We start from the raw sequence: 26,404 nt of genomic DNA on the forward strand, positions 1-26,404 counted from the left end.
CTTTTCTGGTTTCCCGGTGGTTTGCCTGAGTTCTCAGGCCTTGGGTACAGTTCCGAGGGTCATACTGGTTCGGGTCCATGTCCGTACCTTGCACCTGAACCTCCATACTGGCAACAGTAGGGGAGGATGCGTCGCAAGGCGTAGCACGGCAGTGGCGCAAAGGGGCCAGTTTCTCGGGCCTGGTGTCCCCCCTGGGGTTCGCCCTAACCTCAAGAGGGATCTGTAGAGAGCGCTCACTTGTATGAAGGCGTTGGTGTAGTTGTGGGCACTTGGAGATATCAGCGATTGGCCATTTTCGCTGTCACGGTGCGGAGCCGAAGCGAAGAACACCCAGCTGCCAGTCCCGGGACGAAGACGGTCGGTGGGAAACGGCGAGAAGGCGGCTTCCCATATGACTCCCGGCGAAAGAGGCCCGGGCAAGGGCGGCCGGTGGAGGTTGCGTCGTCTCGGTGGTTACGGAGCGCGCCGATGACATATCCGTTTACTGCCTTTGTGAGGCACAAGTCCTTCGGTATTCGAGTTTCATTAACAGCGCAAAAACACCAGAAGGGACAGAAGAGAAAACAAAGCGTTGAAAGTCCCTCCGGTTTACTTGCGCTATCAATCGAACTTTAAAGCATGTTTTACCAACAAGCTCAATATTACACCCTCCTTCAGTAGTTTTTTAATGCGATTGGCATTCTTTGCCTACTTCCAGCGTTTTAAGGATATCTGTAAATAGCCTCAATACGCCTGAAGTAGGCACATCGATTATCTATCTATCTATCTATCTATCTATCTATCTATCTATCTATCTATCTATCTATCTATCTATCTATCTATCTATCTATCTATCTATCTATCTATCTATCTATCTATCTATCTATCTATCTATCTCCCAGTCTGGCTACCTGTCTGTCGGTCTGTCTGTCTGTCTGTCTGTCTGTCTGTCTGTCTGTCTGTCTGTCTGTCTGTCTGTCTGTCTGTCTGTCTGTCTGTCTGTCTATGTATCTATCTATCTATCTATCTATCTATCTATCATGTACATCTCAAACCGTTTTCCCGCCAAATTGTATTTTTTGATGTGATGCGGGAACAGGATTCGAAACTAACCGCTGGACCAACTTACGTACCTGATATCAGGCACTTTGTACCTATTCGGCGTTTTTTAACGGCCATCTTTGACGCCAATGTGGACCATGAAATGCGACACTGGAAATGTTGCACTGGTTATGTACCGAACTTGAATGAACCCCGTTGACACCGACTTGGAGCACTGAATGTGTGCCACTCGGTCGGTGCTGCTCTTGAATGACCCTCTTTTATATCAATTCGGGTCCGGTATGTGCTAGTAGAAGTGTGTCGCTGTTCTATGAATCTGTCTAGTAGAAGTGTGTTCCATGAATCTGTGAGCGCTAACTTTAAGTTCCTTTAAGAGTATCCTATGACCAACGGTATGAAATTCGTGCCACACGTAGACTTTACAGTGGCACCGCTAGATGGCGCAGCGTGCGCAGTAAGACAGCAGTAGAGGTAGAGGAGGCCCGCTGCATAGAAGTTTTGGCGTTGGCAATAGGGTGCGTCACTTCATCGTTTCAATGCTAATCGCATTCAGATCGAGATTTATCATGAGATTGCTTCTGGTAGATTTTTTTTCGTACAGTTGTACATGCGTCGTAATTATCTGTGCATATAACTATGAATAATACAGCGCTAAGTACTAAGACGCGGGATCAAATCCCGTTCACGGCGGCCGCGTTCCGATGGGGATGAAGTGCCAAAACGCCCGTGTCTGTTGCATTGGGCGCACGGTAAAGGTCTCCTGGTTCTCTACATTATTCCAGAAAATTAAACTACCGCGTGCCCAATAAACAAATCGTGATTTTGTCACGTAAAACCCCAGAATTCATTCATTCATTCAACCACACGTTTCCAAGCATCGCACATCGCCTTCTGCCTCACGAGGCGGGCAGCCAAGTGGCACAAGCAATGAGGCGGCGGTCGTGTCACGCGCTGGTGCTGAAATCTTACCTTCCAACTCAGAGAAGCTTCACGCCGTTTAGACTCCAACATTGACATGAATTTCCTTGTTTCTTCTTTCCTTCCCGCAACCAAGGCGAACTGCGCTACCAGCTAAGCGACAGCGACAGCACTCACATTCTAACGGATGCCGCCTTTGCGGAAAAGGCTCGTAAGGCGGCGTCTTCATTGGAAATAAAGGTGAGAATATGCACAGAACATTTTTTCTTACTACAATAAAAATAATAGTTTCAGCAATTGCTGCATAGCTGGCTTGTCTTACTGCATAGTGTTAGTGACATGAAAATACAAAGAAAGCTCTAGTATGCATTATTATTAGTGCTTTGTACACCTGAACAGTACTTTACTGTATCTTTCAGTATGTAACAGTGTGCTATAATTTGTCTTCTCTTCAGTCAATAGTTACTGGGGTTTCGCCGGGTAGGATCTCAGAGCCTCTGCATATTACATGGTCTGTTATCAATATGAACACTGAGTGAAAAAGTTGGTAATACTCAAGGACAGCATCTATTTCTTTAGAGGGGATATATTAAGTTTCTTTTACATTCGCAATCATATGCTTGAATAATTACAGTTGAGAAAAATTGTTTAATGAATTATGTCACGCATACAAAGGCTGTTTTATTATTATCTGCCCAAAAGCGTTGTTACATGCCTTTGGTTACACACACGGTAATCAGCTACCGATGTAGCTGGTTCTGTAAAAAAGTTTGTGCTCTTCTTTATTTGCGCAATTTTGTAGGAACATCGCATCATCTACGTGCGAATTATAACTGCTCCTAATAGTATACTGTTGGGAACTAGTTTTTAACAAAGACTCCTACATATATTTACATTTATATATAATGAAAAGGTGTTTATTAGCCAACAGCGGTTGGGGGCGGACCATCAGCGCAGGGTCTCAGGACGAGCAGCGCTTCCCGAGAACAGTGCTGCAGAGGAGTGTTCTTCGCTACAACAACTATGTTTTGCGCGACATGTACAGAAACTCTATTGCATTCATGAACTGATCACGAGTAACGACTTGTTATTTCAAAATATTCGTGCTTTTGAGATCTCTGTTGTCAGGAAATCAATGAATCAATGCACCCTTTTTCTGACTGAGGCCAATGAGCCGTTGTATCTTGCCGCATAGATCTCGGTCGAGAGATTTCAGGACGAACCGATAACCTTATTCTGAATAGGTAATCAAAAATGAACCAGCATAATACAAAGCATACGAGAGTGATTTTAGATGCCTTGTTGTCCTATACTGCGTTGCAATGACCTTTCATTGCCGTGAGTAATCTTTCGGTAGTTTAGAGTGCATGCTATTGCTTTTTGTTTGTGGTATAGCCTTATTGTCGACGCTACTGACTTGCCTAAAGGCATTTGTTACGAAAACGAAAACTGCTCTGCCCTGTTCTCTGCGGAAGCTGCTCTGAAATGGTTTTCAGTAGAATCCCGTTCACATTTTTCGAAGAGGCAGCGTGGCAGATTTTTGGCAGTCTGCTAAGCTCATTTTTATTTGAACCACATAATTGATATGTGCACGAGCAGCCAGTCCAAATTATTCATCGTTCTTCTATCTTGTGTGGTAAGTGCGCACTTCCTGTCCTCTTTCTGCCGTGAGTAGCAGCGAGGGAAGGGGGAGGGCACAGATTCTCTTTATTTATTTATTTTATTTATACATACTGCAGCCCCTTTATGGGGCTATTGCAGGAGTGGGTTAGACAAAAATAAGTCGTACAAAAACAAGTAAACAATAACACATTCGTATGATACTCCAGAAACGTAACGGTACCAAACAGACGCGGAAGAAGTACACAAAATAAAAGGGGCGCTGACCTCTAAATGAGCTTCATTCAACACGAAAAATTGCTTTAAGAACAGCAATCAGTCGCGTGATCGCGGTGGTGAAGGCACTCGCTGAAAAATCAACGAAACGTTAAAGCGAAATGACCTGTCAACACAGCGTGTTATCCAAAAGATGCGTGCAGAGGACTTTCCTGAAGAAGCAGGCTGTTATGAGCACGGGACACAAACGGTAAGTTCCACTGCTCCGCTTGATCGAATAGGCCTCTGTCGCCTGCCTATTAGTTTCACCTTTACATGTGCTATGAAATATGATTTGACTAAACTACCGATAACCCCGCATTCCGTCCGACGAGTTGACCCTTGTAGGCTGCCAAAATCATTCTTGACAGGCAGTATTTGCTGCCACGTACAATTGTTAAAGCAGAGACCGGTTCCCCAGATGTCTAGTGTTTAGCCAGGTTGAATTTCTGGCTTGTTCACTCATGATAAAAGAAAAACAGCGCTACCCCATGGGTGGAGACAAGAAGGAGCACATAGACATCGCGCTGCTTTGTCTGTGTGCTACTAAATCTCACTTGTCCCATCTGGCAACTCTCTTTAAACATGACGTGGTCTTTTCAACAGCTAATTAAAATGAGGTACGCTAGATCTCATCAATAAACCATAAATAATGCTTGAAATAAGCACTTATCAGTGCCCAGCTTCACGGATAAAGGTAAGATGAGCACTGAACGAGAGCACAGCACACTGATGCTGGAGGGCAACCAATGTGCGCACATTTTCGAAAGAACTGCTTTTAGATGTACACCTATCCTGCTTTTCTTCTCGAATTTTAAGCACTTCTCAGCCCCCTAAGGCTATGAAATTTGTGAAACGCTCCAAACACGACCTTCTTCTTCTTGACTTTGTTTTGTTTTGCTGATGAATGGATAATTAGAGGATGTATATTCATCTGCGCGCGGAGAGGAGCGAGAGATCTATGTTTACCCCTAGCGCGACAGTGACTGTTTGATTCATGTTAATGTAATTTTCTCTGCAGGGACTCTTTGCGACGGCTCCTACGGAAGGATTTCAGTCAACGGCCTCTTTCCTTAACATGGACGAGGCTTTGTTCCGAGAAGTCCTCGTGGAGGATCCTAAAGATTGCGTGCTTGGGATTTGCTACACCTCAGGAACCACTGGTCTTGCAAAAGGTGTGGTCGTCACCCACTACGGCTTCGTAGCAAACATGGCCACGGCAGGGTAAGCCCAAACTAATGAGCAGAATAGTAAAAAAAAACAATTAAGGGCAAAAAGTCTGGAAAGGTTTTTGTAAAAACCAGATCCGTGGTTTTGTGCATCTCTATTGCCTTTTGTGTTCTCGCTCTATTATTCTAATAGTGTGTTTTTTAGAATCAATTATCCGAAAAGCGAGTTTTGAACACCTCATGAACATTCTCGGTTGGGAAGAGGAGGAAAAGCGAGTTCATTGAGCGCGTTGCCAACGTTTCAAAAATTATAATTCCATAAAAACAGAATAGTCTGAAATTGAAACCATGGCGTAATGCTGAGTTAGAGGGCCATGGTGTGGGATGGTGGTTGGGAATAACTCTATAATCTGCAATAATCACTTGGGCGGAAAGCGCATTGTAGCGGACATTGGTGGGAGTGAGCAAGATGGTGTGGATATTATTTAAATGTAAAGTGGTAACCGGAAAGTCATAACGCAAAAGTATTTATACCGTTTAAAAAGTACGCTACAAAAAAAGCCTTAGGAAAAATGATTTCTTCTCAATGCAATGCATGCGTGTTGCGAAAGTGTTTCAGCTCCTAAAATTTCTCTCAGAACTAAGGACGCATGTAGTCAATGATGAACCTTACTTCATCCAATTCGAGCCGTTGGTTGGACTGGCGCTGAAACATACTTCCAAGGATTGCATAAGGGAGATGGCTCACTTATAGGCGATTTCTACACTTTTACGTTGGTTTCTTAGTCGTAGTACAAACGAGGACATGAAAATTATCAATTGCCGAATGCCAATAAAAGCTTTGTCTAGAGAGCTATGCAGGATGCCCCGAGTTTTTCGCTCGCCTGAGTTTTTTCGACGGAAGTCAGTGACCAAACATAACGTGAAATGCGCGAAAGAATCAGACAAAATATCGAGATAAAGCCACGTATGTCAGCACGAGCGCGCCCTGCGTACACTCTTCGTTGTTTCAAACAGATACCAATGGGAAATGTTACGCGCCATCACTCCTTATTGCTGTCAACGAAATTCGTAATACCTTGATTATCTGACTATCTGTCTACACACCCGGTGCAAGCAAGTGGCCGCATACTTCTGGGGCGCGTCAGGGGCGTGTCCCCTCCTTCGGACATTTTCTGCCTATCCACTGCCAATGCGGACAGTGTGGTGCTAACCCTTCGCTTCCCTTCGAATGTGGTAAAATATGACACTTTTTCCTAAAGCTGACTTGGACAGTTAATGCACTCGGCGGAACAATAATCAAATGAATGAAGGCACTCCTGGTTCGACCCGCTCACTCCTTGTTTTTCGGCCACCCATGAAGCAGTGCCCAAGCTACGATAACCCAAGCGTGAATCTAGATAACCTTACAATATCGGAGACGTGCCCCGGGTTCAAATTTGTCTCGATGCCATTAGCTAAATCTTCTGACAGTGCCGCCAGAGTTAGCAGAGATCTGGAATATTGCCGAACTCGGGCTTTTCTGCACAGCACCCCTGGTTTCATTTGCCAACCTCCTTTCTCTTGAAATATTCAATACGGCTCTAATAAATATTTTGTCGTGGGCGCCTTTTGAAGGATCGGCTTGTAAGATTGACTTGAACTAATAACACATCTCCTTCTCGCAATAACTTTCCTCAGACATGTGTCATGTGAATATGCCGCAGGCCTTGCTTTTCCTGGGATGCCAGCGACGTGGTGTTGATTGCTGCCCCCATCACGCATGCCTCGGGAATCATCTGCATCACTTTCGGCGTGCTTTTGGGCACACCTTTTGTGATAGTGACTCCCGGCGCGAGTCTACAATGCATCAGCGAACTCGTCGAAATATACAAGGTACTTGGTGGCTGGCAAATGTAAAGCTTTGCTTTAAACTATAGAAGTATCTTGTTTTTTATAGCAGCCTTGCTCAATGGCCTTGTAGCATGGTGCGTCATGTAATAACATTAAGGTTCTGCAGATCTCTGCGAGAGCGGTTGGTCGTGTCAGCCAACCGGAAAACACGACCAAGAGAAAGGCTCTTAAATTACCAGCGACTAATCACCCTCCGCTCGACGACTATTTAATGGAACCGTTAGAGAAGCATAAGTAGCAGACAATGGACAAGCTCTCCTCTCACTACTGGAACACCCAGCTAGCTTGTATTTTATTTCAATCATCACCACCTGAAGCGCACAGAAGGATCACAGTGTTTGTATGCACAAGGTATCTGTGATGTTATTGGGGCCGGATCAGAGGCAGACGCAGCGAGCAGAAGCACAAACACACATCAGACATGTATTGACGTACATAACACAGAAAACGGCACACACACGTGACAGTTCCCCAAATACCCCATAGATGACATGCAGCTATAGCTATGCATCGGTGACTTATAATTGGCCTACAGTTCAGGCAGAAGCGCCTGTCGCCATGTCGGAGACCTCGTGGAACAGATGTCGGCCTGCGGGGTCGGCCAGCGGGGTCGGACAGCAGTGTCGGACGGCCGGGTCGGACCGCCGGTTCGGACGGCCGGGTCGGACGGCCGGGTCGAACGGCCGGGTCGAACGGCCGGGTCGAACGGCCGGGTCGAACGGCCGGGTCGAACGGCCGGGTCGAACGGCCACGTCGGACCACCTCGCGGGGCTCAGGTGGCGGGCCGCAATCACCGGGTTGCGTCCACAGCTGGCGGGGTAGCCCTGTGGCCGCTCATCCGAACGCTCGACCGCCCCGGTTCAGGACCGCCAGCCCTCCTGGACCAGTGCCCAGCGGAAGAGCGGAGCGAGGTAACCTCCCAGCGGGCGACAGCGTTGACTGGGGTGTGGCGTATTGGCGCGGGCGGCGATAGCTCCTATGGGCCAGACGCCCAGCGAGGAAGCTGTTTTCCGTCGACCGCCGAACCTCGCGCACTGCTCACGCCACGGGCCACGGGCCACACTCTCTCGCGCCACGCTTTTTGAGGCGCCACTGCCGCCGCTCCCAAATTGGTGTCGATGATGATGATCACTCTTGCGAGTATTTGCAAAGAGTCGCTGTCCTCTTCGCCCCCGCAGGGCGCACTGTCTTCGCATGTTTATGTTTCGCACTCCCGCATACCACATGTTATCACAGTATCGTAGCAGCAACCATACATTCATTTAAGAATAACGGTGCATAAAGTAACTGCAGTGGTTTAGAGAAAGGTGATAACAGCACCCACAAGAAACAAGAAGGTATATTGCAGTAACACAGCTTTTTATTTTATAACACAAGCTGTGTTGATTTAATCCAATCAGAAAAAGTAAAAGTGCATACTGTGGGGTTTCTGGCTCTCGCGGAGTTTTTCGGGCTCTCGCGGTGGTTGTGTGGAGCCATTTCGTTGTGTTGCCGGGGGCTCCGTGTCCCTCTCCTCCTTGCCTGGACGGGGTGGCAGCGGGTCATAAAACACTGTCGCTCTGCTGCCATCCCGCTCACGGGATGGTCAACAGGCTTTCCCCATTGGCTAACATTTTGGCGGGATTCGGGCCCTGCTTGCGTGCACTCCGAGTAAGCGCGCGCAACACGGGGTCCGGAGAGACCACATCGGGGCGTCGGAGGGTGCGTACGTGTTCCTCTCTGCCGGCGACGGCCCCCTTTGTCCGCCGCCTTCGGATGGATACTTCGGCTCGTTGGGGTCCCGCCCTCGGCGGGCGCGCGCACTCTTCCGTCGTCTCGATGTCCTGAGGCAGCGTCTTCCGATCGTGCCCCCGTCTGTTCGTCTGTCGTTTCTTTCTATTTCCCTTTTCTCTGCTGTGGGGCGCACGATGGCATGTGCTGACCTAAGGTAGGCAGCCTCTTACTGCTGGGGTTCTTTGTTCTCTCTCTGTCGCGGTGCACCGTTAGCGGCCACCCGCGACCACTCGGCCATGTTTTGTGTATTAATTCGCTTCATAACCGGACGTGATGTTAAAACGTGTGTCTGTATTGAGTCCAAACTTAATAAATGTTCTTTGTGGTTTCTAGAGAGCTTTGTTTAGGGTCTCCCTTGCGGTGGTCGTCCGGCGCGCGCGGAATCTGAGCGTGCGCGCCGTGAGCGTCGCGAGGAGATCACAATACATAAGCATGCCAACATGTATACCAGAAGCGGCATCACAGCTGAGGTGGAAGTGAATACGTTCACTTGAAATGGCAAGCTAGCAGGTAAAGTCCAAACTTCGCGATGGCCCACGTGATGGCGAAACATTCGTCTTCGGTAGTGAAATAATTTCTCTCCGAAGATGATAAAGTTCAGCTGGCGTACGCAGTAACTCGAGCGATACCTAGTTGTAGCTGCACAAGAACAACACCGATGCCAATGTTGCTTGCATCCGTGTGTTTTTGTATCGGTATCCGTGTCAAAGTAGCCCAGAATTGGAGCACACATGCAAACCAAAAGGAGGAAACCGCGAGAGACTCGACCCTTCAAGCCGCAAAAGGCCCGACGACCATTTTCTCCGGCACGCGCATGGCGGTCAGGGCTTTCTCGTCGGCTATAATTTCTGAACACGCAGCCGGCATGGTCAACAAATCTTTTCGTATTGCTACGGGTGAAGGCACTGGAGGTCATAGCATAGCGTGGTTCCCGGCCCACGTGAATGATATACCTAACCAAGCGGGTTGCAACCCTAACGAGCGGGCCAACTGCCTGGCGCGTGAATTTACGAACCGCGTCCGAGATAACAGTCCGGCTCTCCCACAGGATTGCCCCTTCAAAGATCCTCTAACAACCTATACCGAAATTACGTCGCATTACAGACACAGCACTAGGAAATTCCCTCCCCCAATTCCGAAACTGAAAAGGGCTCAGGTCGTTACTTTCAGGCTCTTACAGACGAGATCCTAACTGCTCCCAGAGCGCTCAGTTGGATAGACCCTCACTTCCGCAGCCGGGCTCCAAATGCGGTCACGCATGCTGCTCCTTCGACCACATGTTCTAACTGTGCCTATACAACGCGTGCTCCGACCTTCCATACAAGTCAAAGTGGGACGCCTTGCTAAAGAGCTCGGAATTGACGCACCAACTACAGGCCGCCCAGAGGGCCCGTGACGTCGCAGAGAGTCACCACCTCGCGGTCCCGTCGTGGGCGGAGCCACCTGCTTGATTGGGGAGCCGAATCAATCAAGTTCCTCAGGACACTCCAATAAAGTTCTTGTCACTGTCATTGTGGGCGGGTCTGCAGCTCGCGAAAGGCGTTTTGCTGTTTGTGCCCAAACAAAAGAAACGTCGTCCTTCGTAAGCGGAGTTAGTGGTTCATCGAGGTGTGAAAAATTCTCATCGAAGCGGTGGTAGCAGACGGAGAGCTCCAGGAAGCGCCGGACTTCCCGCTTGTTTCTAGATGTCGGGAAATAAGCAACAGCCGCAGTTTTCTCTGGGTCAGGCCAAATTCCAGCGTTAATGACTACGTCGCCAATGAATTTGAGTTCGTAGTATGCGATGAGGCATTTTTTATGTTGAAGGGAGGGACCAGCGGTGAGGATGGCCTGAAGGACGGTTTTAGATTGCTCGATGTGTTGTTCAAACGTTGCAGAGGAGAGTATTGTGTCGTCTAAATACACGAGACAAGATTGTCACTTTAGGCCAGTTGAGACATACACCATCATTCGCTTAAAAGTTGTTGCAACTTAAGACAAGCCGAATGGGAAGAACACCAAACCCATATTAGGCCATCCGTTGTAATAAAGGCAGTCTTTTTACGGTCGCGCTCATCTACTTCAATCTGCCAGTAGCCACTCCACAAGTCCATGGATGAAAAGATCAGGCACGCCGGAGGTGATCTAAGGAGTCATCAATGCGGGGCAAAGGATACACATCTTTATTGTGAAGTGGTTGAGTTTCGGGTTACCCGCGCATAACTGTAGGCGGCCGTCTTTCTTTTTCACCAATATAAGCGGTGATTCACACAGACTACTGGAAGGTTGTACATTGTCGTCTTCGAGTATCAGCTCGAATTCGCTACAAGTGGCATCAAGCGCCTTCTGGGAAACCCGGTGGGTATGTTCGTGCACGCCCTCACAGACGGATCGTTGATGATGCGGTGTTTCATAAACGTATTCTGTTTTACTCTTGAAGTGGACGCTAAACTCATTGAACGAGCGCAGAAGGCGAACGAGACTTCATCTGCGCCGGCGCTAGGTGCGGGCTCACCTCAATTGCACTGGCGGCCTTTGCCTCATGCGAACTGCTGACCGATAGTTCTGTGAAAGATGCGCAGTCTTCTGGTGCATTGAAGTGCTCGAAGTGTGCTGTTACACTGCGCTGTACAAACTGCTGTAACTCTCCACTGAAATTCGTGACCATGATCGCTGTTTGCTTGCGATGGAGTTAAGAACAGCTCTTCCGACGCAGATTTGACGACCTAGTAGGGCGGAAACGTTGCTTCAGCAATTCTGGGAACATTTTTGTCGGACTCGCACTAGCCGACATCGAACATGCTACTACGTGGAGGAACTGCAACTGTGAGATCAACGACACGTAATGCTGTTCGCTCTGAGGGGTATTCATCCGGCGGTACAATGAGTTGGCTAGAGAATGAAACGAGTAGGTCGCGCAGATTAATGATGGCTTGATATTTCTGGGGGAAATCCATCACCATGGTTATTTCACGCGAACAATGCGGCATTACGAAGAAAGAGCCAATAAAAGTAAAATTGCGGATTTGAATTCTGGCCGTTCATCGCCCTGTTGGTGTTACAAGACGACCAGTGGCTGTGCGCTGCTGGGGACCTTCCCAAAGCGTGGTAACGTTCCACATTGCAGCTGCTAATGTACCACTGAGAACAGAGTAATCGGCACCGGTGTCGACGAGAGCAGTTACTTGGCAGCCATCAACAGAAATGGTAATGTCAGCGGAAACTGGTATCATGTGAGATGTTGGAAATTGATGTCGATCACAGCCGGCGTCGAGGGAGCAAACTTATGTTTCGCGGATAGCTACCTCACCCCTGCAGGTCACTGGTGCTAGTTCCTTCGATGTGCTGGAGCAACTGCGGCCGGCAGAATCGAAGGGGGTAGTGTTGCTGCTAGGGGGAACGAAGTGACTAGGAGACGGTGATCGAGACTGCCGTCGCTGTGTCACCGCAAGGTCATGACGTCCTGACAGATAACCTTCGATTCCTGTGGGCACTCGCCCTAGCGCGGGCAATGCGTTTCAGGGTAAAAGCAGCGGAGACCCATTTGGGGGAACGTACAGTACTGTAAAGGTCACCGGCTTCCGCACAGTAGTAACACAGCGGACGATTTCTGGCCGTGCGCCACACACTTGCTTTCCTCGCGTTCAGTCGGGGGTCACTATATGAAGCCGTACGCGGGGTTTTGGCTCTTGGAAACGCAATGGCGCCTGTCCTGTTGGAGAGAAGAAACTGACTGTAGTTTGCACTGGCACACGCATTGCTTGGGCATAATTTATCAAGGGGTGCGCGAAAGGTTGCGTTACCTGTCGGATCTCGTCACGAACTACATCTGTAATTGCCGTCACATTCGGCTGGGGTCACACTGCGTGCAACCTTTGGAGTTATTCCCTCGCCACACGCCGGACGAGGTCTGTGAAACATCTACTTTCGATTCCTGTCACGAGGGAGCAGGCGGCGACGGTGAGACGCTCATATTGCGACGACCGCTGCCGAAACTTCCTCTCCATGGTTGATGCCTCAAGAAGGAACTCCGCACAGCGGTACGAAGATTACGCACAAGGTCGGCAAACAGTTGCTCTTTTACTCCACGTATGGAAAGCCGCGCTTTCTCCTCCTCAGACATTGAGGGACCCGCTCACCGAAACAGCTGAGACATTTCTTTGACGAACATAGCAGTGCCGTCGGTTCGCCTATGATTTCGTGACACCATGGCTCGCTCTGCTTGTTCTTTCCTTTCAGCGCTCCTGTAGGTGTCACGAAGCTGTCGCTGAAATTCTTTCCAGCTTGCCAAAATAAATTCGTGGTTAACATAGCCTATGCATGCTGAATCCTCGAGTGCAAAGCAGACGTATCGGATCTCCTTGGTGTCGTCCCACTCCTTGAAGCTGGCGATTCGTTCGAAGTCATCCAACCAATATTCAACGTGCTCGAATGCGTCACCATAGAAAGATCAAAGCGTGCGTGGCGCATATGCAATAAACGGGATATGACCACTTTGGGTCTCCTGCATCTGGTCTGCCATAGCGGGGGATATTTTTCTCGATGGACTTGCCAGCAGATAGAACTCCGGTGGCGGCCCTTGCAGGTGACGGCTTCTTCGGGCGAATTGGGGTGAGAAAGCCAGTGGCGTTTGCAGCTCTGGGTCCAGATCGCCTAGGGTGCCGCCTAGGTCTGCGCAGCACCTCTACCAGTTTGTCGCGAGAGGAAAGGCGAGACAAGTCCACTGGCAGCGAACGGCGCCTTTACTGAAGCGGCCACGACAACCAACGTCCTTCGCGTTCTCTTTTCACAACAACCAGTTAGAAAAATGAGTGCCCAATCTGATTATGGTGATGATTATCAAATGAACACGCAAAACGCGCGTGGAAGTGTGCACAAAAGGTGGTCAAATCACGCGTAGTTATTGCAACGGGAAGAGTTAAATTTTTTCTTGAAATTTTCTTGTTTAGATCGCGCGATTTGAAAAAATTTCGCAGCCTTCGGCCAACTCATGTTTCAGTCGCTGACATACAGCATCTAAAAAATTTGGAACGAAAGCGTCTCTGCTGCCATAATGCACAAGTTTCTCATTCGCTCGGGGACGAAATTTTGGGCAATGTTAGCAATATTCCAGTGAAATACTGAGGTTCGTATCATGAATATTGTGCTGTAATATTATCTACCGTAGCTTTTGCACCATAGAACCATACAACTAACTTACTAGCTGCACAACCTTCATGGCTATTCTTTTCCCTTCATAGTTCGGCACATCCTCTTTCTCGACTCATCATTATTGTATCAACAAGCTCAACTGCAGTTCGCGCTGGAGCGGAAATGAGCCTCAACAGCTTAGCCCGACATAAATTCACTGATCTGTTAATGCAATAAGACAGGTGTCAGATGCGTTAGTGTTGCGTTAGGCTAAAGCGGATATTAAAGGGAAGCTGAAGAGTCTGTCAAATTCAATAAGACGCTCATATACGGATGCGGGAACCTTATAAACCATGTAGGTAAAATTCGGGGTTTTTTTTCAATTAGGAGCGACGCAATCGTCGGTTAAAATTGCGCTGTAGCTCCGCCCCCCGTCGAATGCCGCGCGCTGCTGCTGACGCTGACGAGGCGAGCGGAGACCGGAAACCGCGATGTTGGGACGTCAGCTCTAGTGTTTTGTTCCTTCGCAGCCTGCGCGACCGTGCATGACCGTGCTTGTTTCTGCGTGCGTGCCATCGTAATCTGCTTCGATCGACCGTGCATTCCTTTGGTGGTGCGTCTGCATGTATGTAGAGTGGTAGTCAACGTGCGCAGCATCAACTGAAGTGGTGGGCCGATCATGCCGGCTTTCTGTGCAGCCTGCGGTTGCACGAGCACCAGCGGCCGCGACCGATGTTGTCTTCCATTACTTCCCACAAGGCACGTAGACACGACCGTCTCACGTAGCCGACGGAATTTGCCGCCTTTACGACTTCGGTTACGAGCAGTGTGCGGATGGCGCACAGATGAAGGTCACTACACGTACTGCATGAACCGGGAAGCTTTTCACGCGTTTAAACCGTCTTTGTAGATTGCCGACAGCTTTGGACAGCGCACAAATGCCGACGATCGCATCCCCGCTTACGTTCCACGAGGAGGCATGCAGGAACACAACACTACAGTTGTTTGACTGGAAACGAGCTCACTAGATCGGCAAAAGATCGGCGAGATGCCTAGATCGCTTTGCAAAAAACATACTCACCAAAGAGCATTTCCAACACGAGGAGATCCCAAGACTTCGCTTTCGTTCGCGTCGAAAGCACTGCTCGCACCAGCATCGTTTGCTTCTTCGAGAGGCCGGCTCTTCGCAATCGGCTCGTACATGCAGGGAGTAAAGCCGAACTCCTCAGAAAAACGCAGTCTCTCTAAATTTTCCATTACCGTCTCAGAAAAACAGCACCAAACCACCTGGCACCGCGCTTCATGTGTAGCGACAGCGGTCGGTTCGGACGAACACTAGTGTTGACGTCACGAGGCGCCCGACCAATCACAGGCGGAAACGAGACGCGCGAGCTGGGCGTGTCCGCTGCTGCACTTTTCGTCGAAATAAAATATATTTGCGCTTTCTTTCGCTCAATTTCGATACGATATTCGAATTCGGAGGGTTGAAAACCATTATGTCCACATGTTCACTCATTTTTTCTGGAAAACCTTTCAGCTTCCCTTTAAGTCCAGGAAGTTCGAGCGGGAAGTGCTTCCTCCGCGACTGCCTTCTTTTTCGTACGTCCGCTACGCTTCTGCCGAAACCTCTTTTGTTCGGTGCCATTGCGAAAGTGGAGCGTATGAAAAGTAAAATAAAAAGTACCAATACCAAGCCACGCCTGCACTGGTAAGTAGTCATCGAAGAAATCCTGCTCCTACGACTGTTTTTTTTTTCTTCCTCGTCTCTCTCTCCAGTACGATCATCCAACTCAATCTACCGCTATATGTTCGCATCGACCAACTGGGGTAGCTCTTAGTTCTGCGAGTGGCTTGCGGTGCTTTGAAGGGTGATTCTGCTTGTCGTACGAAAGATCGATTGTGGCGCACACCCTGACAGAAACGAGTTAAGGGTGTTGTCGATAAACAAGATTGTGCAAGAGGCCGGTGAAACCTAATTCAAGCCTAGTATTCGAATGAGCCTATGGTGCCATGAGCGCTCTTCATTGCCCCAACAGGCGATAATGGCTCTTTCTGTGTGTGATGCGCTCTTGGCGTAGGTGTGTAAAGCATGAGGCGTTAATTCCTGCAGCACTCAGACAAGGACGGCAACACCATAAGAGCGCAGCCGACCACATTCCCATTCACACTCTCATTCAAAAACACCCAAGTAAAGAACCGCCTTTTCACTCAAGCGCTGGTGTTAAAAGGCGGGTCATTTCATGGGTGTTGGTGTGTGTATGAATGCATGCATGTATGGGATTTGTTTGCTTACACTCTTAAAGCTGTTACGAAGATGAATACTCAACGAGTCCAGCTTCAACTTCTAAGGAATGCAGCTGCCTCATACTTTCTTCAGTTGAGCATCTCCATCATCTTTTACTTGTCACTTACTGATGTATGTTAACCACTACGCTTTGTTTCACACCTTCCCTACCGTATACGGAAGTCGCCGGGCCTTCCCTGCTATAATATTTTACTTTGTATTGTGAGGTATTTAAGGTGTCCTTAAATTATTCTAAGTGCGCTAAACAGATAACAAGAGATCCTTATACGACATCTATCTCTGTTGAAATGCAAGAATCTGTACCATCTAGCCTAAATAAATATTTTCCTGAATTTCCTTCCCCTAAGGCTTTCCTAGAAATATTTGCTTCAACAAATATATTTAGAGTGAAAACTTCTCTCGTATACGCAACCATCGCCTTTCGTTTTAGTAAGGCTGAACAAGGCGGGCTGTGCTTCCGCCCGCCGTTGTGCTGCATGCAGCGCTGCGGGTGACGTTGAACATGTTGATCTAGTCAGTTCCATCTGACAGCATCCACGCGAAATAGCAGCGAGCAAATCAGAGTTGGTTCGAGAGCGGAGTTGTATGCCCATTTGGCCAGAAAACCGCTTGACGGTATGCTTCTGCTTCTCTTGCTCACTATTTTCAATTTCCTACAGATGTAACCGCACGTGTATAGAACCCGCTCCTGAGGCCCAACGCAGCTACCAAATCTAGAGGCGACCACCAGGCCGAGAGAGATCAATACTAACTGGAAATGTAGTTACTCAAGCTCAGATCCAGCTAACTTTGCACCACAGGTCACCTTTAGACGTCGCCAGCGCAATGTTTAGCACGTCGTTCCTCTCGTTCTAGGCAAGTGTGTTGACCTTTATACTTATTTAGATTAGCAAAGCTCACCCAATAATATGCTTTACACTCCCTTAGGCGAAAAATCACATTTCCTCACTTTACAGGTGACGTCACTTTCCTTACCACCGACACATCTGCGGGTGATCGTGGCGGAGATGCAAAGCACAGGAAACCGGCTTAAGGGCATCCGTCGCATCGGAACCGGAGGCTTGGTGTTTTCGGAGCCCCTTCTCAGGGAAATTCAAGAGGCATTTGTGGACTTCGAGTGTCTGGTGAACGGATATGCCATGACCGAGTCCATGGGTATCCTGTGCTCACCATCCATCCACGCGACCAAAGGTGTGGACGTTGGCTTTGTTGCTCCTTCGTCAGAGATTAAGGTGGGTGTGACACTGATGCGTACACGAATTGGCTCTAACTTTATCATCATCATTACCAACCTATTTTTACGCCGTACGCTGTTATGGGCTCACTCTAATAGCCGTTTCTGTTGGCAATGCCACCCACCGCATCCGCTGGCGGTGTCGGCCGCAGTTGTCGCCAGGAAGCATTAAAAACACATCGTTCCATCCGGGATAGAACCTGCGCGCACGGCATGGGAGTCAGCTGCCCTACCACTGCACCATGCCAAGGCTTGCTAGCTGCAGTAGAAACTTGCTCTATAGAAGAAACTGCAGTAGAAACTTGCTGCAATAGAAACTTCATCTAAAACTGAAGACTGCCCTCACCACTTATCAACCAACGTTCCCTAGGCTCCTCCACATTCCCTTCGTCCTTCTGGGCATCCAATCAGCACTGAAGGCTGACCTAGCTTGCTATTCGGCTGAAATCATCTGTGGCTCTTTCCTGCGCTTTCCTGGATAATTATTTGCACCATCGTCGCCATCTTTCACCGATGATGGTTCCACCTACATCCGGGAGTTACGCACCACGTTTTGTGACTTTGCTCCTGTAATTTCTGCTGACCGGCACCACCGTTTTGTCCATTCCTCACCCCGGCCTACGATGGACCATTCCGCGTGCTCCATCATACTCCTAATGCTTTTAGGCTGGGCATTAATGGTCGTGAAGACGTCGTCGCTGCTGACCGATTCAAACCTGTCTATGTCGCCGCTCTTGCTCCCGCAATCCCACCACTCATCGTGGCCTCGATTCCTTCATCACTCCGGGCGGTCATATCTAAGCACCTTCACTGGGCGGCTCCTCTGGCTTTCGTTCCACGGGAGGGAGGGGAAGAGGGTTGCATCCCTGTAGCGATTATGAGAAAGATATGAAGAAGTAAATTCGCTAATTCAAAATATGTGCATATATTAAAAGGAAAACGCAGTTTTTTCGCCAAGGTGCCTAGACTAGGCTAATTGTGTCGCTCCTTAATAGATAGAGCAGCAAGCTGTCGCATATAGCTTTGCGGTGTTAAGAGTTTTTTTTGGAAGGATCCAGTCGTTTAGTGCAACGAATGGGCTCTGTATCCTAGCAAGGCAGGTTTTCCGCAGTCAGGATACGCCAGGACATTTCCACAGCAGATGGTGTGCTGTAGATGGCTCATCCGTGGCGCAAGTTCGACGGGTAGGATCCAGACATTTGTTAAGGTATTCGGCTCTACAATTGCGAAAAGAATACGGCAGAACTCATTTCATGATGAGTGTGACGGAAATGTTAATACCGTTCGAGCTATGTAGCGAAAGATCGTATTCCTTGAGTGACCTTCTTTTAACATGTGTAGTGGTAATTCTGAGGCTTTCGTCGCTTCAGCTGTAAGCCACATACTCCGATTTCGTCCCAGTTTGCTATGACATACGCTTGCCAAGTTGCCCCTTTGCATGGAGACATGATAACGACTGTATGACGCCGACGCAATGGGGATTCAATGATGAGGAAGAACTGATATTTATGGGACGACAAATGTGCTATTGGCCGCGAGATAGGGTGGAATCGCTGCCTGGCGGACATTGGCTGGACCACGACAGTGTGGAGGGCGCGTCCCCTCGCCTGCTAGCCATTACTTGCTTACATGTACGCGTGCGGTACACACGTCTTTTAAGTTCTGTTTGTTTCGTGGTCGCAGCGCAATCAGAAATGGCGGTATGCATTTTTTAACAGTGTCGAGGCTCATCTGGCTTTGCGCTCTACTCTTTGCGCTGCAGTAATATCAGTGACTGCCCGTGTCGAGCGCGCGATCCTTGATCGTTGCGCCCTGCGTTCGTCGCAGTCAGTAAAATTGTATGGTTGCGCTGTGATTCAAGCACTTCACAAAGAGCGTTTGGCGTCGTGTTAAACAAACCAAGTGGTCGCTGCGATACTTGAACGCAGCGCTTTAGCGATTCCTTATAGCGATGCGTTAATCATTCCGCAATGCTTGTGATACCACAAAATATTAGCCAGTTTGCGTGAGACCACTCTGCGGTAGGAAAGAAAATCACTAGGGCTCATTTGATGTCGCACGACACAATTGATCTTAGGCGTAAAATTCTATTACTGTGATTGTGATTCTGGTGACTGGTTGAGCAATCATTGTTAGTTGTTTATGAGGTGTCCTTTAATTATTATCATCATCATCAGCCTAGCTACGCCCACTACTGGGCAAAGGCCTCTCCCATACTTCTCCAACTACCCCGGTCATGTGCTAATTGTGGCCATGCTGTCCCTACAAACTTCTTAATCTCATCCTCCTACCTAACTTTCTGCCGCCCCCTGCTACGCCTCCCTTCGCTTGGAATAAATGACCATCGGTTATCTTCCCTCCTCATTACATGTCCTGCCCATGCCCCCTCCCCGATTTCTTTTTCTTGATTTCAACTAAGATGTCATTAACTCGTGTTTGTTCCCTCACCCAATCTGATCGCTTCTTATCCCTTAACGTTACACCGATTATTCTTCTTTCCATTGGTCGTTGCGTCGTCCTCAATTTAAGTGGAACCCTTTTTGTAAGCCTCAACGTTTCTGCCCCGTAGGTGGGTACTGGTAAGACACAGCTGTTATACACTTTTCTCTTGAGGGATAATGGCAACCTGCTGTTCATGATCTGAGAATGCCTGCCAAACGCACCCCAGCCCATTCTTATCCTTCTGATTATTTCAGTCTCATGATCCGGATCCGCGGACACTACCTGCCCTAAGTAGATGTATTCCTTACCACTTCCAGTGCCTCGCTACCTATCGTAGACTGCTGTTCTCTTCTGAGACTGTTAAACATTACTTTAGTTTTCTGCAGCTTAATTTTCAGACCCACCCTTCTGCTTTGCCGGTCCAGGTCAGTGAGCATGCATTGCTGTTGGTGCCCTAAGTTACTAAGCAAGGCACTGTCATCAGTGAATCGCTAGTTACTAAGGTATTCTCCATTAACTATTATCCCCAATTCTTCCCAATCCAGGCCTCTGAACACCTCCTGTAAACACGCTGTGAATAGCCTTGGAGAGATCGTATCTCCCTGCCTGACGCCTTTCTTTATTGGGATTTTGTTGCTTTCTTTATGGAGGACTACGGTGGCTGTGGAGCTGTTATAGATATCTTTCAGTATTTTTACATACGGCTCGTCTACACCCTGATTCCGTAATGCCTCCATGACTGCTGAGGTTTCGACTGAATCAAACGCTTTCTAGTAACGAATAAAAGCTATATATAAGGGTTGGTTATATTCCGCGCATTTCTCTATCACCTTATTGATAGTGTGAATATGGTCTATTGTTGAGTAGCCTTTACGGAATCCTGCCTGGTCCTTTGGTTGACGGAAGTCTCAGGTGTTCCTTAGTCTATTTGCGATTATCTTAGTAAACAGTTTGTAGGCAATGTGTAGGCCTTCTATCATGTAGATATGCAATTACGTAGAAATAATTTTAACCTGCTAGTCAGTTTTCGCGATTTAGTACTTTTAGTACCTGCTACAAAAGAGAAGCGTAAATAAAGTATTTCAAGAAGCCATGGGTAACATTGCAGTGGTTAGACACAGGACGTCGCAAAACTGAGTAGCTGGCAACTATTATAAAGTGCTCGTTAACGTGCTCTATTTAGGTTAACGGGAGGTAGCAGCCATTATTATTTAAATATGTAGACAATGCAATATAGTTGGCTCTTTAAATAATACAAAATTATTCGTACCATTCTCATGAATGTGAGAGTAGATTAATCGTGCACTTCCACCATTCTTATGCTTCGATGTGATCATGCAAGACACCGTTGTGATAAAATGCTGCTTTTGCTGCTACCGTAAAAAAAAAAAGAAAACTTGTGAAGCCACACGGCGATTGTGCAACTGCTGTGTCACTCATAGTGCCGTACTTTCTTTTACTAAAATAAGTTACTATGTTGTATTTGATAGACAACAGAAAAAAGTAACAAGGTTTAGTAGAGTCACAATAACTAGATCCTTTAACTACATTGTACAGAAATACACACATTGTTATAACCAGTGCAAGGAAGACCGTTCCGCAACAACAACGCCAACAGAAAGGCGGACAGACGTTTTTTTTTTCCTAGGCTCTATGGCGGTGGCGAAAACATGTTTTTTGTGCCCTCTTTCATCTTGCTTCTCTTTTTTTATTTGCTGATCATTTTAGCCTTCAAATACTAAGCTGGTTGTTTCTTTTCGTTCTTTTTTCGTGTGCGCGAGTGTGTTTCACGTATATTTGGTTTTGCAGAATAGTCAGTGTCCTTTCGTGTCAGATGTTTCAATACGTGCAACTGTGGGGAACGTTAAGTCCTTATAACCTTAATATACTAGTTTCAAAGTTGCAAAAGAGAACTTCTTGTTGGGCAAGTTGGTATTGATTTATTATAACTATTTTAAGGCGCCAAAGTTAACACACAGCACAAGAAAGAACGAGAGGCGCTCTTTCCCGCTGTTCTCTTTTGGGTTGTGTTGCTCTTTGGCGTCTTAAAAAAGTTATAATGGAAGACGCAAGTCAGTTATTTTGGCGGTTTTAGTGTGTGTGCATTGGTAAGAGGAGTATTGCTTTGGTAGGACAGTGAGAGCACGGCCGCGTTTCTGAACACGTGCGAACGTAAGTCATACCGTAAATATGTGCGGCATTTATTGCTTTTACAAGATTGCTGATAATTATTTGTAGAATTTTAAGGATTTAGGCTCTACGCGTATCGGCCTTTGCTTGTAGGTACGTGCTCTATGCGCTTCTGTGTTTGCATTAGAAAACGTGAAGTGCAAGACATGGTAACAAAAGCTGTAACGCGCCCAGTGGGCGGGGGGTCCCTCAAGGTAGACGAGGGGAGGGATGAGAATGGACAGGGAATCGAGTCGATCAGCAGATACTGTGATGTCGATGCTAGACTAAAGAAAATGAAGGAGCTCCAGCATTAGTTTGTAAAACAGGTCAAAGGACTCAAAAATTAGCTAAAGATGGAGCGGAATGCACGCAAGGCGATGCAAAAAATACTTCAAGCAGCCGAGGAAAAGCACAAAAGGGCCGGCATCTTGACGAATGACCGCCGTGTCCCGACGTGATAGGACAGGGAGTGTCAACAAAGCACGTGCAATGCGCGCAACGCCGAGTGGGGATAGCTGGAAAGAGCTTCACCTACCTGGAAGCGGCCACAAAGGAAAAGCAGGAACGCCGAGGTGAATGCCCCTTGTCAAATGAAAATCATGCCGAAAAGGATGACAAAGGGAAGCAGGGAGAGGCCTCGAGAGTAGGCAAAAGGAAAGAGTGATTGTCGCCGGCGACTCAAACGCGGCAAGGTTCACAGAGGCAATTGTGGAGATTGTGAAAACTGACAAATGATCAGCAGTAAGGACTTCTCCAGGGCCGACATTGCGCGCTGTCATGGAGCGAGCATAAGTGCCCGTCGACGCAACCTTCTAGTGGTAACAGATATGGATTTTAACTCGACAGCATTAAATGGAAGCTGAAAAGTCTGTCGAATTCAATAAGACGCTTATATACAAATGCGGGAACTTTATAACCCATGCAGGTAGAATGTGGGGGGGGGGGAGGGGATTTTCACTTAGGAGCGACGTAATCATCGCTTAAAATTGCGCTGTCGTTCCGCCCACCGTCGAACGCCGCGCGCTGCTGCTGACGCTGACGATGGGAGCAGAGACCGGAAACTGCGGCGTAGTGACGTCAACACTGGTGTTCCATCCTTTCGCAGTCTCCGCGACCGTGCCTGACCGTGCTTGTTTCTGCTAGCGTGCCGTTATAAGCTGCTTCGTTTGACCCTGCATTCCTTTGTGTCTATGTAGAGCGGTAGTTAACGTGCGCACCATCAATTGAAATGGTGGGACGACAATGCCGGCGTTCTGTGCAGCCTACGGTTGCACGAAAACCAGCGGCCGCGACCGATGTTGTCTTCAATTACTTACCGCTATACAAGAAGCTTTCAGCTAAGTGGGAGGCTGCTGTGCAGCGAAAGAATTTCAAGCGCTCAAGAACATCAGTTCTGTACTCCAACCATTTCCGTGACGACGATTACTACCAGAGTTTATCAGTAAAGCGTGCTTTGGTTTCTCCGTGTTAGCACGCGGAACGGAAGGTACATGTTTATCTACCACCCTTTACGCAGGTTCCGTCGCCAAGCGCCGCAAATTTTCTATTCGCACGTGTGTTGTGAAACAGCCTGCATGCAGCTACCATAACGCAGTGCAAGTGTAAAGTTTGCATGTGGTGGAAAGCCGGCTCACGCCAGGACGCTGCGCTCCCCCTTCTCTCACGCACATAGAGAAACAGGCCATCTCACGCAGCCGACGGAATTCACCGGTTACGAGTAGCGTGCGGATGGCGCGCTGATGAAGGTTCTACACTACACGTGCTACAAGAGCCGGTAAACTTTTTCCACGTTTCAACCATCTGTGTAAATTGCCGACAGCTTTGGGGCAGCGCACAAATGCCGAAAATCGCATCACCGCTTACGTTCTACGAGGAGGGACGCAGGAACATAACACTACAGTTGTTTGCCCTGAAGCGAACTCACTGGATCGCTGAGTGCCAGCTTAGCAAAAAAAAAAGGATAACTCGCCAAAGAACATTTCCAACACGAGGAGATGCTAACACTTCGCCTCCGTTCGCGTCGAAAGCACTGCTTGCACCAGCATTTTTTGCTTCTTGGAGAGGCCGGCTCTTCATAATCGGCTCGTACATGTAGGGAGTAAAGTATAAGCCCCGCAAAAGCGATCTTGCACGCAACAGCGACAAGCGAGGCGATGGAGATGGATGTCGCGTTCACTCGTCGCCTACAAGCCGAACTCCACGCGAGCAAGGGCTTTGAGCGACGACTTCCCGGTATGAGGGCAGCAGTAAACGCGCCCGAACTAGCGTGATGCGTGCTTTAATAATTTAAGCTGATGTATTTACTGTAAAAAGGAGCATAAAATATATCTGAAGGGCTTGCACTAGGTTCTTATTCTAGCACGAGTAAAACTCCATAGTTTGCTAGTTCCGTGCGACAATCTGTAGTACTTGAGTTACGTACATCCACTTCCGGCTTCGCGCTATTGGCTAGTCGCTCATAGCACTTCCGGGCGACGAGCAACGAGTTCCATATTTCTAAAAACGAGCGATCGAGCGACAACACCAAGCGATCTGTTCACGCGACGGCCCGTTTTCTCGCTCGAAGCCGTCGCCTTCGCGCGCAAAATTGCTCTCATGGGGTTTGGACTTTGGACGAATTCCTCAGAGAAAGGCAAGCTCTCGAAATTTTTCATTACCGTCTCAGCAAAACATCACCAAACTACCTTGCACCCTGCTTCATGTGTAGCGACGGTGGTCGGTCCGGACGAGTACCATTGTCGACGTCACGAGGCGCCCGTCCAATCCCAGGCGGAAACGATACGCGCGAGCTGCCCGAGTCTGCTGCTGCACTTTTCGTCGAAATAAAATCTGTTTGCCCTTTCTTTCGATCAATTTCGATGCGATATTCGAATTCGGAGGGTTGAAAACCATGACGTCGAGCTATTCACTGGTTTTTTTTTTTCCGGAAAGCCTTTCAGCTTCCCTTTAAGGGTGCCGTGTCGCAGAAAATCCAACGTCGTCATCCCGTGTGCATCGTCTACCATCGCTTCGGCAAATATTGCGAGCCATGCAAAACCAACCACGCATACCTAAACACGCAAACCCTCCGTCTAGCTCAAGGAAGTTACCAAACTATTTGATTTTCTCAAAGTAAAATACGTCAGAATGATCATAAAGTACGACTTACATACGACCTACAGACATGATAGCGTCAGATTGTAATTCGAATATACGAGAAAACATAATTCTGCTACTCGGAAACTCAAACACAAACGCCTTTTCGAGCGTTTCTACCATTCGTAAACCTACCACGGCGTCCGAGATTTGTTATCAAGATTAACGCGCAGATCACCAAAGAAGATAGCTAGTTGTGTTTCACATGAAAGCCCTTTACGAAAACCCTGTTGAGAAGGATGAAAGAAGTTTACCGAGTCTGAAAAGTTTATGATATGCGAGTATATGACATGTTCCACGATTTCGCAAGGAACACTAGTTAATGAAATGGGCAGTAGTTATCTCCTTGGAATACTGGAACGAAGTCTGGAGTGGTAGTTTCTTTTGTAAACGCGGAAAAAAAATGCTGTATTGAAAACATCAGCGCACTCGGCGTCCGTTGCGCTGTCGCCTGCTGCATTCGTCACGCTGCACTCTAAGAACAGTTTACACCCTTTGGCTTGCCCCTTCTGCCACACAAAAATAATCATCTGCCTTGATGCGTTTCCTTTCTTTATCGCTGCAAACCCGGAACTTTCCAGTGACGAACGGCACGCGCGTTATCAGAAGGGGCACTCCAAGGGTGTAAACTGTTCTATGCTGATAACGCGCGTGCCATTCGTTACTGGAAAGTTCTGGGCTCGCAGCGATAAAGAAAGGAAACGCATCAAGGCAGATGATTATTTTTGTGTGGCAGAAGGGGCAAGCCAAAGGGTGTAAACTGTTCTTAGAGTGTGATAGTACGAGCCTCTTGGGGATTTAAAATGCGCCAGAACTGCCGAGGGCTTTGAGTGAGTAGCTGGGGCAGGTCTACGTTATAAAAAGATTTTTCAGCACTGTGAATGGCGCTCAGGTAGGCGTTCTCTGCCACGTAGCAGTTTGACCATGCCTCGGTGCTTCCAAGACGCGCGGCTAGACAGAATTGACGTTTCTTTTCATTTTCAAGCGTCTTTAGTGCTTTGGTGAACCCTGGCTTATTTTTATTGGTGTAGATAGTTATTCTTGATATATGTTCCTTTACGAATTCATTAATTTTGCTTTTAAATAGTGTACGGTTTTCTTCAGGTGACTACATATGGAATAATGTCTCAAAGGTCAAAAAGAAGTCGCTTAACTCATTATCAATAGCTGCTTAATTCCTTTTATCATACAGGCATACAGTTTTATGGGACTTTTGTTGTCGCATGGGTTGAAAGGTGAAGGTGGCATGGATTACTTTCTGATCGCTAAACTCATCATCCATAACTTCCCTCACGGAGGTAAGTTATGGATGATAGACTGTCAGGATGGCTGGTTAGT

General features: G+C 47.9%; 1 protein-coding gene across 1 annotated transcript in view; it reads left to right on the forward strand.

Annotated features, from left to right (window-relative positions):
• Positions 1–26,404, forward strand: part of LOC142580019 (uncharacterized) — a 121,259-nt gene that overhangs the window by 37,200 nt on the left and 57,655 nt on the right. The window contains exons 4-7 of the mRNA XM_075690745.1: positions 2,096–2,199; positions 4,856–5,058; positions 6,710–6,878; positions 17,040–17,315. Of these exons, the coding sequence (XP_075546860.1) occupies positions 2,096–2,199; positions 4,856–5,058; positions 6,710–6,878; positions 17,040–17,315 (752 nt within the window). The remainder of the gene's footprint in view (positions 1–2,095; positions 2,200–4,855; positions 5,059–6,709; positions 6,879–17,039; positions 17,316–26,404) is intronic.

The sequence above is a fragment of the Dermacentor variabilis genome, chromosome 4 (genome assembly GCF_050947875.1).
Source record: "Dermacentor variabilis isolate Ectoservices chromosome 4, ASM5094787v1, whole genome shotgun sequence".
Lineage (NCBI taxonomy): Eukaryota > Metazoa > Arthropoda > Arachnida > Ixodida > Ixodidae > Dermacentor > Dermacentor variabilis.